At 44.7% G+C, this 17,185-nt stretch overlaps 1 protein-coding gene across 7 annotated transcripts in view; it reads left to right on the top strand.

The window, feature by feature from the left end:
* The window catches only part of vps8 (VPS8 subunit of CORVET complex), a 43,201-nt gene extending 30,475 nt beyond the window's left edge, over positions 1-12,726 (top strand). For 6 of the 7 annotated variants that reach the window (XM_034289670.1, XM_034289665.1, XM_034289666.1 and 3 more), the window contains 11 exons: positions 1,476-1,620; positions 1,827-1,916; positions 2,330-2,497; positions 2,809-2,890; positions 2,970-3,052; positions 4,406-4,486; positions 6,617-6,786; positions 7,539-7,710; positions 8,091-8,123; positions 9,173-9,253; positions 12,321-12,726. In XM_034289670.1, the coding sequence (XP_034145561.1) occupies positions 1,476-1,620; positions 1,827-1,916; positions 2,330-2,497; positions 2,809-2,890; positions 2,970-3,052; positions 4,406-4,486; positions 6,617-6,786; positions 7,539-7,710; positions 8,091-8,123; positions 9,173-9,253; positions 12,321-12,464 (1,249 nt within the window). In that variant the 3' untranslated portion in view covers positions 12,465-12,726. Of the gene's footprint in view, positions 1-1,475; positions 1,621-1,826; positions 1,917-2,329; positions 2,498-2,808; positions 2,891-2,969; positions 3,053-4,405; positions 4,487-6,616; positions 6,787-7,538; positions 7,711-8,090; positions 8,124-9,172; positions 9,319-12,320 lie in introns of all 7 variants that reach the window. The other variant, XM_034289668.1, reaches the window with a different exon arrangement.
* The last annotated feature ends 4,459 nt before the right edge of the window (positions 12,727-17,185 follow it).

The following is a 17,185-nucleotide window of genomic DNA, read 5'->3' as shown; positions in this document are numbered from 1 at the left end:
TCAGATAACTCCTCTGTCTCTCACCACTTTTCTCTCTAAAGTAAAGCATAAAATTAATTAACATTTCTATACATGTATATATGTTTGTGTGTGTAAGATATACACCAGAATTTGAAAGTTTGTGGTCACTTATTTCCTTTTTTTCTATTTCAGTAAATATTTAGTCCATGAAAATAACATCAAAGCAAATAACTTTCTTCTGAGACTCGTCTATTCTTGTTCTGGGAAATGAAAGCTATTCCATGCAAGGAATTGCCAAGAAACGGAAGATTTCGTACAACGTTGTGTACTACTCTCTTCACAGAACAGGGCAAACCTTCTTTTACCAGAACAGACAGAGGAGTGGGAGGCCCCGGTGCACAGCTGAGCAAGAGGACAAATACATTAGAGTGTCTAGTTTGAGAAACAGACGCCTCACAGGTCCTCACCTGGCAGCTTCATGAATTAGTACCCACCAAACACCAGTCTCAATGTCAGTAGTTAAGAGGCATCTCTGAGAGACTGGCCCTTTTTTTCCCAATCTTCCTCTGACCAATGTGTGTTCTTAAACTTTTTTCTTTTTATTGGCCAGTCTGAGATATGGCTTTTTCTTTGCAACTCTGCCTAGAAGGGCAGCATCCCGGAGTCGCCGCTTCACCGTTGACATTGAGACTGGTGTTTTTCTACGGCTACTGTTACCCATACTAAAGGTGATGATGTATTTAACCACTGGGACGTTTCCTCGGCTGAGATTTTCCATTTCACTCCAGAAAGTTTGTCTAAGGCCTTGGGACGTGAACCTGGAAGATGCTGCGACTCCCTTCCCCTGTGCGAGAGAGTTGCACACTTTGACAGACAGTCCAACAATGAGTTAGAGGGATTTATTAACCTTGACACTTTTTCAATATTTGCCTTTTTCAACTTAAAGATTAAAGAGAGAAAATCGATATGGGGCTGACAGAAGTGTGTGTGTGTGTGTGTGTGTGGACCTGCTCAGCACGAGTGTGTACGATGCCCCCCCCCTTTCCCCTGGTCATTGTGGCTTGTGTAACCTATTTAGTGGACGGCACGTTTTTAGTGTGTCACAGACGCCCTCTTGACCTTGCCCCTTTCGGACCCTGGCCACTGGCGCCTTGTCAGAGGTCTGTGTGTCCAACCCAGATGGTACTCTGAGGCGTTTCAGGTTCTTATTGAAGAGCAGTCAGCCAGGTTCTTCTAACAGTCAATAGAATGCAGTTCCAGTAGACTCTTGTTGAACAAGGGTTTGGTTGAAGCGGTGTGTGGGTTTTGTGTGCGGGTTGCCATGGCCGCGCTGTAGTGCAACTCATAAAGATTCTTCAAAGCAGGTGTGTGTGTGTGTGTGTGTGTGTGTACAGACCTGGAATAAATCATGCACTTGTTGTGTCTTTTCAAAGACTGAAGGACTGTGCAAACTAATGACTCTCAATCCCTGCACCCCCCCCCCCCCCCATCACTTTCTCCTGTTCTTTGTCCAGGGAAGGCCCTCATCCCCAGGCTCTCCTGAAATTGAGCCCTGACCTGAATGAGCTTCATATCAGCTTGATGTGCCGCTTTGCCCCCCGCCAGCTCACTGACTTTCTCAAGTCCTCCCAGGAGTACAGACTGGAGGAAGCTATACAGGTAACAACCCTGCTGTGTGTGTGTGTGTGTGTGTGTGTGTGTTTCATCTACCGGGTTACTGCAGTTTACTCCACAGGGTAGTAACATCAATACCATGTCTGTGTTGTGTACGTTTTCTAATCTTTAATAACACAGACACACACATACAGTAAACTAAGGTGAGACTCCTTTCCTCCCTCCATCTCCTTCCCTCTTTGTCTCTTCAGATTACCAAGCAGAACCAGCTGCATGAAGCCACAGCCTACCTGTTAGAGAAGAAGGGTGATGCCCACGGAGCATTTCAGGTTTTGCTGAAGGTACAAAACATTGTTCTAAATATGATTTGAGTCGCTTTTTTCTGTCACATTTCCAACTACATGATTAGTTAGATTTTCTTAAGAATGTAAAGTAGAGAAGTGTTTTGAAACATGATGCAGTTGTGAAATAAAAAAAATAATTCAAATTTGATAAAAAGCTTTTTTTTTGGGAACATTTTGTTCTTGACGTCTAATTGTATGATTATGGCCTTGCCGGTTGCAACGACTCAACGTCAGATGTGAAATGGTTATATTAGGTTGCAAAACCAATAAAACCAATAATCTCACCAAACTGCCGAAACAGAAACCTTGGCGCCACTGAAAGCTTTCACTCATGTCGTGATAAAAATATGCAAGTCGGCAACATTTGAAACCGGACTGAAACCTGCTCATGTGCATCTCCTCTCTTTCAGACGCTGAAGGTCAAACTCTGCGCTCTCACCGAGGGGGGGGGGGCGCAGCAGAGGAGCGGAGAGGAGTGCGAGGGAGGGGCGGTGCTGCGGAGAGTGGAGGAGGGTTTGAGAGACATCATTGCTCTGTGTCACAGGAGCTCCCAAAGTCTCAACCCACAGCAGAGAGAGGTGCGCTTGTGGGCGGGTGGGCGTGTTTGGGCGGGTGGGCGTGTTTGGGCGGGTGGGCGTGTGGGTGGGCCGGCGGGTGGGCGTGTTTGGGCGGGTGGGCGTGTGGGTGGGCCGGCGGGTGGGCGTGTGTTTTGGGCGTGTTTGGGCGTGTGGGTGGGTGGGTGTGTGGGTTTGTGCGTGCGGAGCAGACATTGCTTTTTGTGTCAGCAAACCTAAAATCATTTAATGTGATTTGTAGATGTAAAGAAGTATTGTGTGTATGTGTGTGTGTATGTGTGTGTGTCTGTGTGTGTGTGTCTCCTCTCTGTTAGGTGCTCTGGTTCCCTCTGCTTGAAGCAATGATGTCACCGCAGAAGCTGTTGAAAGGACCGGACGCCCGCCCCACATCAGAGGGTGAGATGGCATGCAAATGGACCGTGAATTACACGCCCACACGTACACCTGTACTAACCTGTCTGTTTGTCACGACCAGCGCTGAAGGAGCTGACCATGAACGTCCTGAACCGGATGAGTAGTTTCATCCCCCTCCCCGCTATCATCCAGCGCATTCTACAGGTAACACGTGTGTGCGTACGTGCGTGCGTGGCTCATTCCATGTAATGGAAAAAAAACCTAACTTTAATGTAACCATATAGTGCAAGTTGAGAGTCAGTTTTTTTCACAGAATCCTCCATTTTCTTTGATTTAGTTTTCTTGCGGAACGTTTTGGAATGTAAAATGTAGGAATCGTGCCACTCCCCATTTGGTTTGGTGTGGTTCTTTACTGAATGCATCCTACATCACAAAATCTCTTCATGTATTGAGTTTTCACTCTTAAACCGTGCTTCATTTGGGCAGACGCTGTCTTTATCTGACACTGTAAAATCTTAAAAGTGTTACTGAGTTCTAAAACCTAAATAGAAACCATTCTTGCTCCCACATTTATAATTGAATTTTTTCAGCCAAGTCAAGCACTGCTCTTAACAGATTGGCCTGTCAGAGAATGGGTGTGTGGGAGTGTCAGTGGAGTGGGCAGCATGATTCTGAGTCACTGGGTTGGTGTGGGTTCAGATACCTGTAAAATCAATTATGGGTGGGAGTTTAACGGGAGGCAGTAGATCAGTATTGTTGTCTTTATTTTGGAAAGGAAAAAAAATCATGCTGTTCCGTGGGTTCTGTCAAAGAAAATAAAGGTTTGAATAACAGGTGCATTTTTTAATTTCATGAAAATCAATTATATATCTGTGTTGATCATGCAGGGCTCAGCATGCATGCATTTAGCTGCAGATTTTTTTCCTCTTGGGGAGAATGCCCCCCGGACCCCCCTACAGGCTTTGTTCTGTGTGTGAAAACCGTGGAGAAAATGTTTTTTGACAGAGAGAATATATCGCTGTTTGTTGCTGGTATGAGTTAATGTTGTCTTTTGGTGCGTGCTGGTATCCCACTGCTCCTGCCTGCAACAAAGCAACACAATCCCCCAGTAGTGACTAACCATCAGCACACAAGCTCCAGTGTTGTTCCTCAATGTTCACACATCGAAAAGGCCTCCACCAGTCAGGTTCTGCTCACTCCTGATTCTGCTACGCTACGCTAAGTGATTGTCTTTGCCTGGAATGCTTTGTTTAATAGCCTTTGCTTGGAAAGTGAGGGGGGGGGGGGAGCGTGAATATCAGTTGTTTGTCCCCCTTCAGGGTCCGTAATGACAACATAGCCAGTGACACGAACGATGACGAATCAAGAAGTACATTTAATCGAATTTTACGTTTAGAGTCATGAATACTATCGTTAGAAATATTTCTGGAGCAGTAATTCACTAATGGTGAAATGTGTGTGAAGATGCGTGAAAATGAATCTCCCGTTGGATACCAAACACTTAATTGAAGATTCTCTCTCATGCCCTCACCCCCCCCCCCCCCCCCTCTGTGCCAGGACCCTGTGTATGGGAAAGGGAAGCTGGCAGAGATACAGGGTCTGATCTTGGGGATGCTAGAGACCTTCAACTATGAGCAGGTACGTGAAGGAGCGTTTCCATTGACTGATGCGGTGGCTTCATGTGGAAGAGGATGAATCATAGAGTAGAAGACCTGCAGCCCAGTTAGTTTTCAGCCTCCACTCCACGCTCTCCCAGTTATTAATTAGCCTGTAAAGCCCCGAGAGAGCTTCGTTAATTAACACTTGTTGAGTGAATGTTCCACGGTCTTTCTCCGCGAATCTGCAACAACTTGTTTGCGATCGTAGTGATCAAATTGCCGGTAAATGTTTCAAATTGACAAACATGCGCACGCTCACCGTTTCACCGTTCAAACAGCCAAGGTCATCCAAAGACGCGCTGTTCTCGAGTGTCTTCACGTTTTTTCAGACGTATACCGTCCAACAGTCTGAATTGAAAACGAGGCTTGGGTTTGAAACTCTGTTTCAAAACCAAAACATTCCATAGGTACAGGTTAGTGGTGTGCCAGTGTGAAGTTTAGTAGATATTTTTCTGCGTCAGAACCTGGGCCACTTCGCATCATTGAAGAGACCATGAATTCGTCTTTACATCAGAGAGTTCTAAAAGAGCGTGTCAGTTCATTGGTCCGTGAGCTGAAGCTGAGGTGTTTCTGGGTCATGCAGCAAGACCGTGATCTGAAACACAAACAACAAGTCTACTTCAGAATGGCTGAAAAACAAGAACGTTTTGGAATGGCCTAGTTAAAATCCCAACCCGTTGAGATGTTTCAACAAAGCCTCAAACGAGAAGCTCATGCTTGAAATCCCACAAAGGTCAGCTAGTTAAAGCAGTTCTGTGTGGGTGAGCTCAACTACCTCCTATGGGAGACTTATCAATGACAACAGGAAGTGTGTGTTTGCTGTTATCGTTGCTACAAGTGATTTTAACCAGTAAATATATATGCGTGGGCAATTGCTTATATTTGGTGTCACGTAACATTCTTTAATATATACATTTTCACTGACTGGGGGCCAAAACCTTTTCACTCTTACAATGTGATTTGGGTCATTAGTAACGAAAGAAACGCCGGATGCAAACATGAAAACCTCTCAACAAAACAGGAAGTACCTTCCGTCAACAGTCAGTCCTCCTGAGGTTCTGGTCTCTCTGACTCCGGTCTCGACCGCTTTCCTCGTGTTTCGTGTCCAGAATGGTGTCAGACCGACACTTGAGCAGGTCATCAGCAGAACAGCCAGACGGCAAACACATTCACAACACTCTCCATTGCTAAGACCTAAACATCAGACCCATACCCACTCCGAGCACACACTCTCTTTCTGAGAGGTGATGAAACAGTGTGAAATTACTAGTGTACACATGCAGGACTGTGGTAATTCATTGAGGGATGTTAGACTCTGAGGCAGAAGAGCCTTCCCTGATAAGCTAAAGCTATTGTCACCATCCCCATCTCTTAATGGCCCCCCATTTCCTTTACAGACATGTGTAGATATGGACTACAGTACTGTACACATCCCTCCTCCCTTTCTCGCCTCCCTCCCTCTGCTCCCCCTCTCTCCTCCCTCTCTCTCTGCTCCCCCCTATTTCTTGCTCTGTGTCTGTCCCTCTTCCCCTCCCTTGCCCTGCTCTTATCCTATTTCTCTCTTCTCCTGTAACCTCTCTCATCCTTCCTTCCCTCTTTCTATCTCCCCCCCTTCATCCTCTCCTCCTTCCCTATCTCTGTCCCTCCTCCTCCCCTCCCCTCCCCCCTCTTTATCTCTCCCCATCTTTCCATTCCTTCTCTCTCTCTCTCTCCATTTCAGGGTAGTTTGACCTTGGGAAATGACAGGACTGACAGTAGGAGCTCTCAGATTAGCCTTCTCCAAATGCCTGTGAAATAGAGCGTTGTGCGTGTCACAGAGTCTGCGGCATTCATTTGGCCATGGCCCGGTGCCCCTGCCAAATCATTGCCGCCCCGCCCTTAAAAAGTATTGAGAACAACAAACCACCATTTCCTCCGAGGCGCAATTTAAATAAGGTAAAACACTTCAGGTGAATGTTTTCTCTCCGCACACAGAATGAGCAACTAAGAGAAACCAGGCCGCCTGTCGTTGTCCCTCAGTGTGAGTGCGACAGCTCGGGGGAACGTGTTCTTAAACGCAATTTTTTTTGTTCAAATCTGAAAGTGAAATGCAGACGTCCTTCTCTCCCAGACATTACTGGAGACCACCACCAGCCTGCTGAACCATGACCTCCATTGGTCGTTGTCCCACCTGCGGGCTGTGGTTAGCAAGGGGCTGCACCCCCGTCAGGACCAGTGCAACATCTGTCTCCAGCAGTACAAGAGACGACACGACAGCCCTGAGCAGATCATCGTATTCAGGTGGGTCGTGGAAAGCAAAGATAAAACGATCGGCTCGGGTGAGACGGTTCAACTGGGGTTAACGAGGTCACGGGCCTCTGCCTTTGAATTGCCCGTGTGTGAAGTCCTCTCAGCCTGTTTTAGAGGACTGACTCATTGGCGGTCTGGACACGGGTTTGTAGGAGGAGCTGTTTCATGTTTGTTTCACTGAGTTCTGATCCGTAATTTCAGTCATTGAATATTCTGGTTTGCTGGTCAGTTATCAGTGATTATTCCTCAGTAACATAGTGACTGTGTGTGTTTGTGTCTGTCTGTGTGTGTCTCTGTTTTTGTGTGTGTGTGTCTCTGTTTTTGTGTGTGTGTGTGTCTCTGTTTTTGTGTGTGTGTGTGTGTGTGTGTGTGTGTGTGTGTCTCTGTTTGTGTGTGTGTGTGTCTCTGTTTGTGTGTGTGTGTGTCTCTGTTTTTGTGTGTGTGTGTGTGTGTGTGTGTGTGTGTGTCTCTGTGTGTGTGTGTGTGTCTGTGTGTGTGTGTGTGTGTGTGTGTGTGTCTCTGTGTGTGTGTGTGTGTGTGTTTGTGTGTGTGTTTGTGTGTGTGTCTCTGTTTGTGTGTGTGTCTCTGTTTTTGTGTGTGTGTGTGTGTGTGTGTGTGTGTGTGTGTGTCTCTGTGTGTGTGTCTCTGTGTGTGTGTGTGTGTGTCTCTGTGTGTGTGTGTGTGTGTGTGTGTCTCTGTGTGTGTGTGTCTCTGTCTCTGTGTGTCTGTGTGTGTGTGTGTAGCTGTGGCCATCTGTACCACTGTCATTGTCTTCAGAGGAAGGGGAGGAGCCAGATGGACCCCAGGCTCTTTCAGGCTTGGAGCTGCTACAAGTGTACTTCCTCCCAGGGAGGAAGGGGCGGGGACAGGGGTGCATTGGAGACTGGAAGGGGGCGGAACACCTCCCTAGCACAGGTCAGTCAGTAACACATCATGTACAGTAGGTCCCTTGACCTCTCGGGGGGGGGGGGGGGTCTGTAGGTTGGTGTCTACTGTGTTTTTTTTTTGGTTCTATACTTTGAGACTGGAATGGGGAAACGGACAAGGGAGCGATCGAGAGACACAGAGACAGTAAATTGGCAGAACCGTTGGCCTGCCTGATGAATTAATAATTGTCGTTCATTAGTGGGCTGATAAAAAATAAAAAATCAAGCTGAGCTGTGCCTCTCTTGGGTTCGCGCTACGCTACATACACACTCTTTTATCCACTTCTCTGGTTGCTGTTCCTCTCTCCATCTGCCTGTCGTCATCCCCTATGTGTGGAGACTGACCTGTTGTCTGTCTTCATGTTTCAGACGTCCCGAACAGCAGTGGGGGATGTTAAAAAGGTAAGGCACGCCTTCGGTATTTTGTCACATCTGACTGGTGTCTTTAAACTCCAGCAGGGAGGAGGGGAAGGGAAGCCTGAGGAATCTGTGAGGGGTCTCATCTCCTTTCAGCTTCTCACAGTTAACATCCAGCTCTCTGACTAAAGTCTCTTTGCTCTCACAACCCCCCTCCCCCCTTTACTACATAAACAACCCTCTCTCCCGTCAGGAGAAAAATAAAAGACAAAAGTTATTTCTGTCTTTTGGTGGTGTATTCGTCTAGCTCGCTGGCTGGCTTGGAGTAGAAAGCCATTGTGCTGTCTGTGCGCCATGTAATTGGTTTATTCAAATTTGCTGTCTAGTAAATAAATAAACAAACCGAGCAGCGGGGATTAATGAATGGTTTTGGAATATCTCTGTGTCTCTGCGGCTCTCTCCGGCTGTTTCTCTGTAGTCTCTCCTCCTCCCGTTCTATCACTCACTCTTTCTTACAGGGTGAGTTTTGGGATGCAAATCCTTTGTACACCCACGTGTGCCGCACACACACACTGACAAACACACACATGCGCACAAGAAGGCGTAAAACTGTCACAATTACTGACAGAAAACAAAATATTGATATGCAACTACAGATTAACGTGACGACTTTGCCCAGTTTGATCCATCTAACAACTGTCAGTACATTAACAGTCCCAGAATCCTCTCTCCTCCGTCTCTCCAAATGTCTTCTCACCAGTAAGATAACACTGCAATTACATCACAAACAGGCTCACTCAGACTTCCCTACGCTTCCGATCAATGTTGAAAATGTCACTTCAACTCAGCAATTATCTTGAATACAACTGACTTTTAAAAATAGATGATCTTTTGGCATCCTGTTTCTGGTTGCCATTCAGCCTATCCTCCGAAAAATGACGTCTGATGGCTTTTCCTCAGGCTTTTGACATTTAACAGTTATAATTATTAACCAAGACAAAATATCGGAGGTCTGGGTGAATAATTGTTCTGTTATTCTGGCGTACTTCAGGTAAATGCCAGGTTCTCTGATCCATGGTGGTGTTGTGTTCTAGGTGTTTGTTGAGACGACACTGGATCCCCAGCAGAGCCAGTCCTGGGACCAGCTACGGAGTCTGTATAGAGGCCCATCCAGGGTAGGAACACTCCCCTCTATTCTCTGCTTCCTCTGTTCGTTTCAGCATGGATGACATCACTGTCAGTAAGTGGACAGTCTAATCAAAGCTTTATTTGGTTGACTAGGATAATGATGGAGGGAGAGAGATGGAGGTAGAGATGGATGGAGATGGAGGTAGAGATGGATGGAGATGGAGGTAGAGATGGATGGAGATGGAGGTAGAGATGGATGGAGATGGAGGTAGAGATGGATGGAGATGGAGGTAGAGATGGATGGAGGATTCTCGATAGGGAGAAGGAGAAAGTGAGAGATGCGCTGGGAGAAAGATAAGAAGAAAAACCTGAGAGGAAGATTGAGAGCAACAGGAATATCAATAGATTCAGAAATCGATATAGTCAGGGATCTATAGACAGAGAAAGACAGAGGGAAGGAGTTTTTCTGTAGAGCGTAAGAGTTATGATGTCCAGCCTGCCACAGTAGGTGGTAGAGGGCTCCTGGAGTTCCTCTTCTATGGGTGGAAAATTAAAACATGATCACTTCTATCCACGCTTACACAGAGGACAACATTGATGGAGGAAAAACCATGTCATTGTTCTGTTCTGTTACTCTACCATGACATTGTTCTGTTCTGTTACTCTACCATGACATTGTTCTGTTCTGTTACTCTACCATGACATTATGTTCTGTTACTCTACCATGACATTATGTTCTGTTACTCTACCATGACATTGTTCTGTTCTGTTACTCTACCATGTCATCATTCTAATACTCTACCATGACGTTATGTTCTGTTACTCTACCATGACGTTGTTCTGGTCTGTTACTCTACCATGTCATTGTTCTGTTCTGTTACTCTACCATGACATTATGTTCTGTTACTCTACCATGACGTTGTTCTGGTCTGTTACTCTACCATGACATTATGTTCTGTTACCCTACCATGACATCATTCTAGTACTCTACCATGACATTGTTCTGTTACTCTACCATGACATCATTCTAGTACTCTACCATGACATTGTTCTGTTCAGGGTAAAATTTCCTTTCTTTTCTCCTGTTTTCTCCCTCATTTCTCCTTCCTCCACAATTACCACTCTTCTAATTTTTCCTCTATCTTCACTTCATGGTCATAATAGCGATGTCTCTGCTATTCTCCCTTTGTGGTATAATGGACCCACTGACAGGCAGAGAGACGGAGAGAACGACTGACAGAGACACAGACAGACTGACACTATCCAGCTCCTTAATTAATTCAGGGCTGTTTACCGAGGTGCAGACACACACACACACACACACACACACAGTCGCTCTGCATTCATTCTCGTGTCCCAGCCTGTGTTCATTACCATACTGTCTTTGACTACATTACGAGCTGGAATGACAATAACATTTACCTTTGAAGTTGAAAGGTGTGATTGATTAGTTGATAAATGAACAGGTATCACCCGAGACCCCTTAATGTTTACCAGGTTTCTGGTCATTTCAGACATTTATACAGTTCAGCAAATACATGGAAATCCAATCCAAGATTATTATTATTTTGGGACAATGGCAACAATTGGTTTCACTGACGCGCTCAAAATGCTGTGTTACCATGGTGACACATTTCTCCTTTGACCCTAATCTTTTCGGAGTTAGTGTAGACCATCAGCCAGATGTGATGGTTACACACACACACACCAGCAGTGTATTGTAAACACAACAACTAACATCTGTCAATGATCTAAGCAAGTGCATCATTGGAGGAAATTACACAGACACACGTCATGTGACCACCCAGGGGGTGGTGGAGGCAAGGTCAAACTGGAACAGCAATACACAAGACAAACCATCAACACTCCCACTAACACAGATAGGAGAGATTGAGAGGGAGGGAGAGAGAGAGAAAGAGGAGGGAGGGATAGACAGAGAGGGATGGATGGAGGGAGGGTTAGAGGGAGAGAAGGATAGAGAAAGGGAGGAGGGCTAGATTGGTGCTGGCACACCTCCGTTTTGGGGACCCCCGCAACAAAAGACGACGGACAGGTGTTGCGACGGGCACCACGAGCCAGTCGGGTCGATTGATGCACGTGAAGGGGACAGGTGACCCGTGGGCTGACGTAACGCACGTCTCATGGGGGGGGGGGGGGCTTCCCCTGGGGGGCTGCAGGTGTCTCTGGCAGGCCAGTGTAGAGAGGGAGAGCATATCAAAGAGAGAGAGATCAAAAGGGGGCTGCTAAAGGCTCCATAACCTTGGTATAGTCATTTGACGTCCTTCAACTCAAGTGGGCAGTTGATGGTTCCTGTATTCTTTAACTTTACACTGTTCTATATTTTGTCTGATTCATACGTTGGCTTGTTCTGTATTGTGTATAAAATGTCACATGGTGACACGGCAGCAAGGCAAACTGGTCAGATAAGGACATTCAAGCGGATGTGAACATGCCCTTCAAGCTCGATCAGAAACAGACGTAACTGAAGAACTGGGAGAAGCCAACCAAACCTTTCAGATTAGGCAGAGCACATCTCCAAGTTTTCTCTTTTCATTTAGTGTACCAGACGAGTCAATAAAGTAGTTATTCTTCAACAACGGCTTGGCTGGAAGCAAAAGGTTTTGCTTGACGTTCTCTAGTGTCTCTAAACACAGCTATTATAGCAAGAACGTTTGAACCTCTGTATTCTATCCCGGTCTATACCATAACATGTCCAAATGAACCTCTACATACAAGTCACCCACTGATGCTATAACATCTGTAGAGAGCCATTTCATGTTAAAAAGAAACAAATCTAGGCAAGACTTTCATTTTCACGTTTTGTTTTCTTCTCTCTTCCACCTGCTTTGCAAACAGCTGTTTGTGATGCTGATGAATTCCCTTTAGGCTCTGAATTGAGTGAGTTGAAGGGAGGAAGAGGAAATGATGGCAGACAAGCTGAGAGGAGATTAAGATCTGAGAAAGTTTGTCCTCTCCATCTTCTCTCCTCTCTTTTCCTTTCTCTCCCCCCATCTCCTTCCCTCCTCTCCCTCTCCCCCCCCCCCCTCCCTGATGTCATGCCGTGACAGTCGCACATTTCTCTGACTCTCATCTTTGTTTTGTCTTGTCCTCCAGTTGGCCATCCTGTCAGAAATCTCCCACTGCCATGGCAATGAGAAGTCAGGCCTCCTCAACCCCGCCCAACCAGGAACAGGAAGTATATTCCACAGTGAGAACTTCCAGCTCAAACTCTCTCCGCCGCCATTGGTTGAAGAGTAGCATGCTAGGAGATGTCCTGTATAATAAACATTTTCGTGACATTAATCAATGTTTTTGTAGAACAGGCATTATTTCCTGCTCAGGCAGAATAGATTTTGTCTGCTCTATTATTTATATTTCCATCTAAACCTTCTGTTGTTAATTAAAAACTGTCATGCTTTCAATCATGTCTGTCAAAACTAGTCTTTGACTCGACACATGGGTTTGACTACAACTTATGTCTGTCTACAAATGTCCGTAAATAAACCAGTTCATAACATCAGATTGGTGTACCACTCTGAAGTGTGCCTTATTACCTTTTAACCTGTCAGTGCTCATCATTGTTGTATGTTCTCTGCATACAAATATATTCTGTAACTCGAGGAGCAATGGCTGACTGGCTGTGACCCTGGATGAGTAGGACTGGATGAGTAGGCCCTGGATGAGTATGACTGGATGAGTAGGCCCTGGATGACTATGGGTTAAGGCGAGGCTGGAAGACAATGTGGTGTCATAACTGCAGTCAGAAATCCAGTAAAGGTTGAATGATGTTCAGGGCGCTTTTTCTTCTGATGTGCCTTGTCGTTGCGCTGAAATATGCTTTCAAATGTGCGTGCGTGCGTGCGTGCGTGAGCTGAGAGAAATGATTGTTTTCCGCACCTCAAAGGACAGATTCAGACACTGGAGCCTGGTCGTGTTGGCTCAGGAGAATACGCCACCGTCTCCCGTCTGTAGAGACAAATATAAGAGGAAGTCCTCCAAGGTCTATTGACACCGTGTGCAAATTATATCATCCCTTGTTTTGGTCTTCATGACTCATCGTCAGGAGTCGCCAGATCAAAATGTCTTCTTTTAAAAAGGCTGGAAAGAGGGCAAATCCGCCGTGTTTTGTGTTTAAGTCGAATCCAATAAAGAGTTGTTGTCGTGTGTCCCCTTTGATTCACTCCACTTCAGCGGATGATTCATTGTCAGTGTGCGTTCCAAATGGCTTCCTGCACTAGTTCCCTACTTAGGGTTCCACTGGAGAGGCCCCCTCAGTTCCATCTCAGACTGTTATTTATTCATCCAGAAAGTCAGAGGCCCTCATCGGTCACACACACTGAGACACTTCGGCGGCGCAGTCTGCCTGACAGCTTCCATCCAATTTGGCTGCTATCTCTTTTTCTCTCTCTGGGTCGCAGAGGAAGGGTTAGCTGGCTATGAGCGGAGACCGTAAATCTTCCCTGAAAGATGTGTAACATGACACATGTTATGGGGCCAGATGTCCTCAAAACAGACAGTTGTGTTTACCTGTGTACTTCACCCAGAAGATTTAAACTGAAATCTCCTCTTCATCTCACCACACACACACACACACCTGCACATTCCCTCTAAACAAGTCACTATCCCCCATACCTCTGCCCTTTGCAACAGTGCTCACTGAATGGAGATCAGGTTCGACCACCCGGTCAGCTTGATTCCCTGGGCCGACCGCAGCATGGCAAAGAGTCTCATTCTGTGGTAGCACTCTTGGTCTAGGCCCGGGGTCTGTATTTCCAGTGTTTCTGAATTTATTTTAAAATCAGCTCTGTATGTTTAATGCATGTATGTGCATGTTTATATTTTTAATATAGCCTTTGAAATGCTCAGTCGACTAGGAAATGTTTAAATACTTCATTTTATTACAATTGAGTATATTATTCAGATAGTTGTTGACAATGTTGATCATGTGGACATTCTGCAGGAACCTTAGGCCTAGACCACAGGCTCGGGTTTAAAAAAAAAATTGAAGACATTGGATGGTCTAAAATCCAGCACTTTAACCAGTTAAACAGTAATTGGTCTATCCTTATCAGAATTGTCAGTGTTATTTCAATTTCATGAAACTACCATAAAACATTTAATGTTTTCATTTTGACTGCACTGGGCCTTTAAGTTTTATGGCATGTTCTGTCCTCCCTCTCCATGACGCTCGTCTCTCTGATTCTGGAGAAAGGGTGATGTCTGGGATTGAAAAATGACATTTTCTGTTTCTAAGTGCTAGCATGACTGCCTGAACACAGCGTGGATATGACTAATTTATCTAATAGCCTACAAAGTAACATGGTTGGAATGCTACACAACACTCGGTGTAATTGAATATTGTCTATATTGGATGGCTGAGGGTGTGTGTGCGTGCGTGCGTGAAATTGAAAATAACACCCGTTTATCTCGAGTTCAAGTCAACGTGAATCATGATGATTTAAATGTTACCCACGAAAGGCAATATTTGTTTTGCCAATGGAACGCTAAAACGATGCTGCATCTCTCAGTCAGAGGTGTTGAGTGGTGATGAGCGATGCCGTATCCCTGGTCTACAGAACAGTGAGGAAACTGTCCGGAAGTAGTACGATGGGGGGACAGCGATCGGCCCGATTGAGTAGTAGTGTAGTCGGCATAATATGGGGCGTGGCCATGCCATTGGTCTGTGCAAAATACGTGTTGTTTTCTTCGGTGGTAGAAAACCGTCTTGAAGTGCTGAGGTATCTGAAGTGGTTGTCTGTCTGGTGTGGATCGATAGGTACCGGCGGGCGAGGCTTTAGATGTGTGGGTGTTTGTACGCGCGCCACTAAGCACTCTTTGGCATGCAGTCTTGCTCTGATTAATAGACGTTCTCTTCCCAACCTCGCATAAGTATTAACTTCCACATCTACATGAACATGTTGTCCGTGTTGGCGTGTGCATTCAGATGGAGAATAAAGGCCAAAGCTGGCTCAGTTCTTCATTTCAAGTTATTTTTTCCTAATGGAGAGATGAGAAAAAAAAGAGGGAGGGGGTGTTAACAGGAATAATTGAGAGGGAGGGAGCGAGTGGCTTGCAGGCCTCGAGGCCTTGTATTTAGAGCTGATTGGAGGAGACGGCTACTGGAACATGCCTGCAGTGAGTTATGGGCTAAAACAATGTCCCCTTCGCCACTTCATTGAGGTGAGGTCGATTTTGACAGTTGTATTCTAGGACTATATTGTGGTGGGGAGGAAAATGACAGAAGTACACAAAACTAAATTTACTGATGCGATAGCATACCATCTAACTTTCTGAGACACCTGAAATTTTACAAAGACAGGTAAGAATGAAATTACCGGGCCTAGCTAGCTAACGCAAGGTAATGTCAAGATGAAATACTGTTGTTAACATCAATAGCGAAATTTGGAGACGGAGAACTACATTCTATTCAAGACATTTCCAGGCAGTTAGTTTAGCAACAGTCTGATTCGTGGAGGGTCTGATTCTCGACTTTACTAGGTTGCAATGTCTCCTTCCGACCCTTGTTAAATAGCATAATGGTTAGAGGCGCAACAGGTCCCGTAACAGTCATAACGCATTATGCCTGAGGTTCAGGGGGAAAAAACGTAGCTGGTTACAACTGTACGTATAGCTACGTAATAGGAAGCTTGAAGTAAAACGGTTCTGGTGGATATTAGGATTTGTTCAGGATAGACAAACACTTCGCTGGCTTCACGATTCTCTCGTCTTTTTACTTGAAAAATAAGTATGTTATCGTCACCAATATTACAGTAGTTATTGTATCAATGTCATTCACGAATGGCTAATAAGCTGTTAAAACGGCCAGTGGCAAAATACATACATTTCATGGATGCTATTTGTGGTAAACTTAATAAGAAGCATTACTCAGTTTTACGCTAGTTAATAGTGTCTAACAAAATATGCAAACTTGGCGTGATGTTAATGAGTGATAATAATATAACGCGAAGAGGCTATACTAATGCGGTTAACGACAATGCCTTTCACCTGGGCGACCCGGCTTCGATTCTCGAGAGGGCAGCCACGATTAACACATTTTATTGTGGGCCGGCTGAACAAGGCTTTTCTTGTTTTAAAAGTGGACTGCGTTTTTGAATGGTTTTTAACATCCTTACATAGGCTTCACGTCACTATTTTAAACTAAATACATAAACACAATTGACAACATAGATACATAAAGATAACGTACTGAATAAAATTGTGTTCCTTGAATCTGATGAACCAAAATATATATATAATAACTTGACTTACAATACCAAAAATACTGGTACAATGGGCTTTGGACAGAAGAGTTGTGGAGGTGTTTTTTGGCTGCAATGCCCAACACCATGTTTGGCGAAAACAAAACAACACCTTATAATATACACCTAATATTCGAAATATCCATTTCAAATTATTTCAGAGCACATTGAAAGTGTACTATCCCTTATTTTGAGGTGGGCCTAAACAAATCATTAATCAAGATCAATATAAACTTTGCATAGTGTTGTGGTCTCTGTGTATCTTTGTGTCCAGTACATTTTATTTTATAATAGGTTAGTCAAATATTTTATTAATATTTTTTACTGTAAACCACTGGCATTTCTTTTAAGCCACTTTGTTTACTCTGTACTGAAACAGATGGCATAGGTGTTTTTATTGCATTCATACAGCCTATATCATATTTTAATGAGTGCAAATATGTTATTTTTTGGATTTGATGCCAAAAATACCAAAAGCTTTTTGTGCTAGGGATGCTACAACATATTGATCTTGTTAATAATATAAAATATTGACTTTCATTGTTATTAGCTTCATATCATGAGTCACATTTTTGAAGTGAGACATCATCTTGAGTGCATGGTTGAATTAAGTATTAATTAACTTTAGCGCCACCGTTCAGATGGGCAACTTGTGCGGGTGGAGTTTGTTTCCCGCTGAGCATCTGTTGGCTAAGCATTCACAATGTTACTGAAGGATTT

The sequence above is a fragment of the Esox lucius genome, chromosome 22 (assembly GCF_011004845.1).
Source record: "Esox lucius isolate fEsoLuc1 chromosome 22, fEsoLuc1.pri, whole genome shotgun sequence".
In the NCBI taxonomy this organism is placed as follows: Eukaryota; Metazoa; Chordata; class Actinopteri; order Esociformes; family Esocidae; genus Esox; species Esox lucius.
Note: the sequence above shows the minus strand (reverse complement) of the source record. Positions and strands in the feature narration are given on the sequence as shown.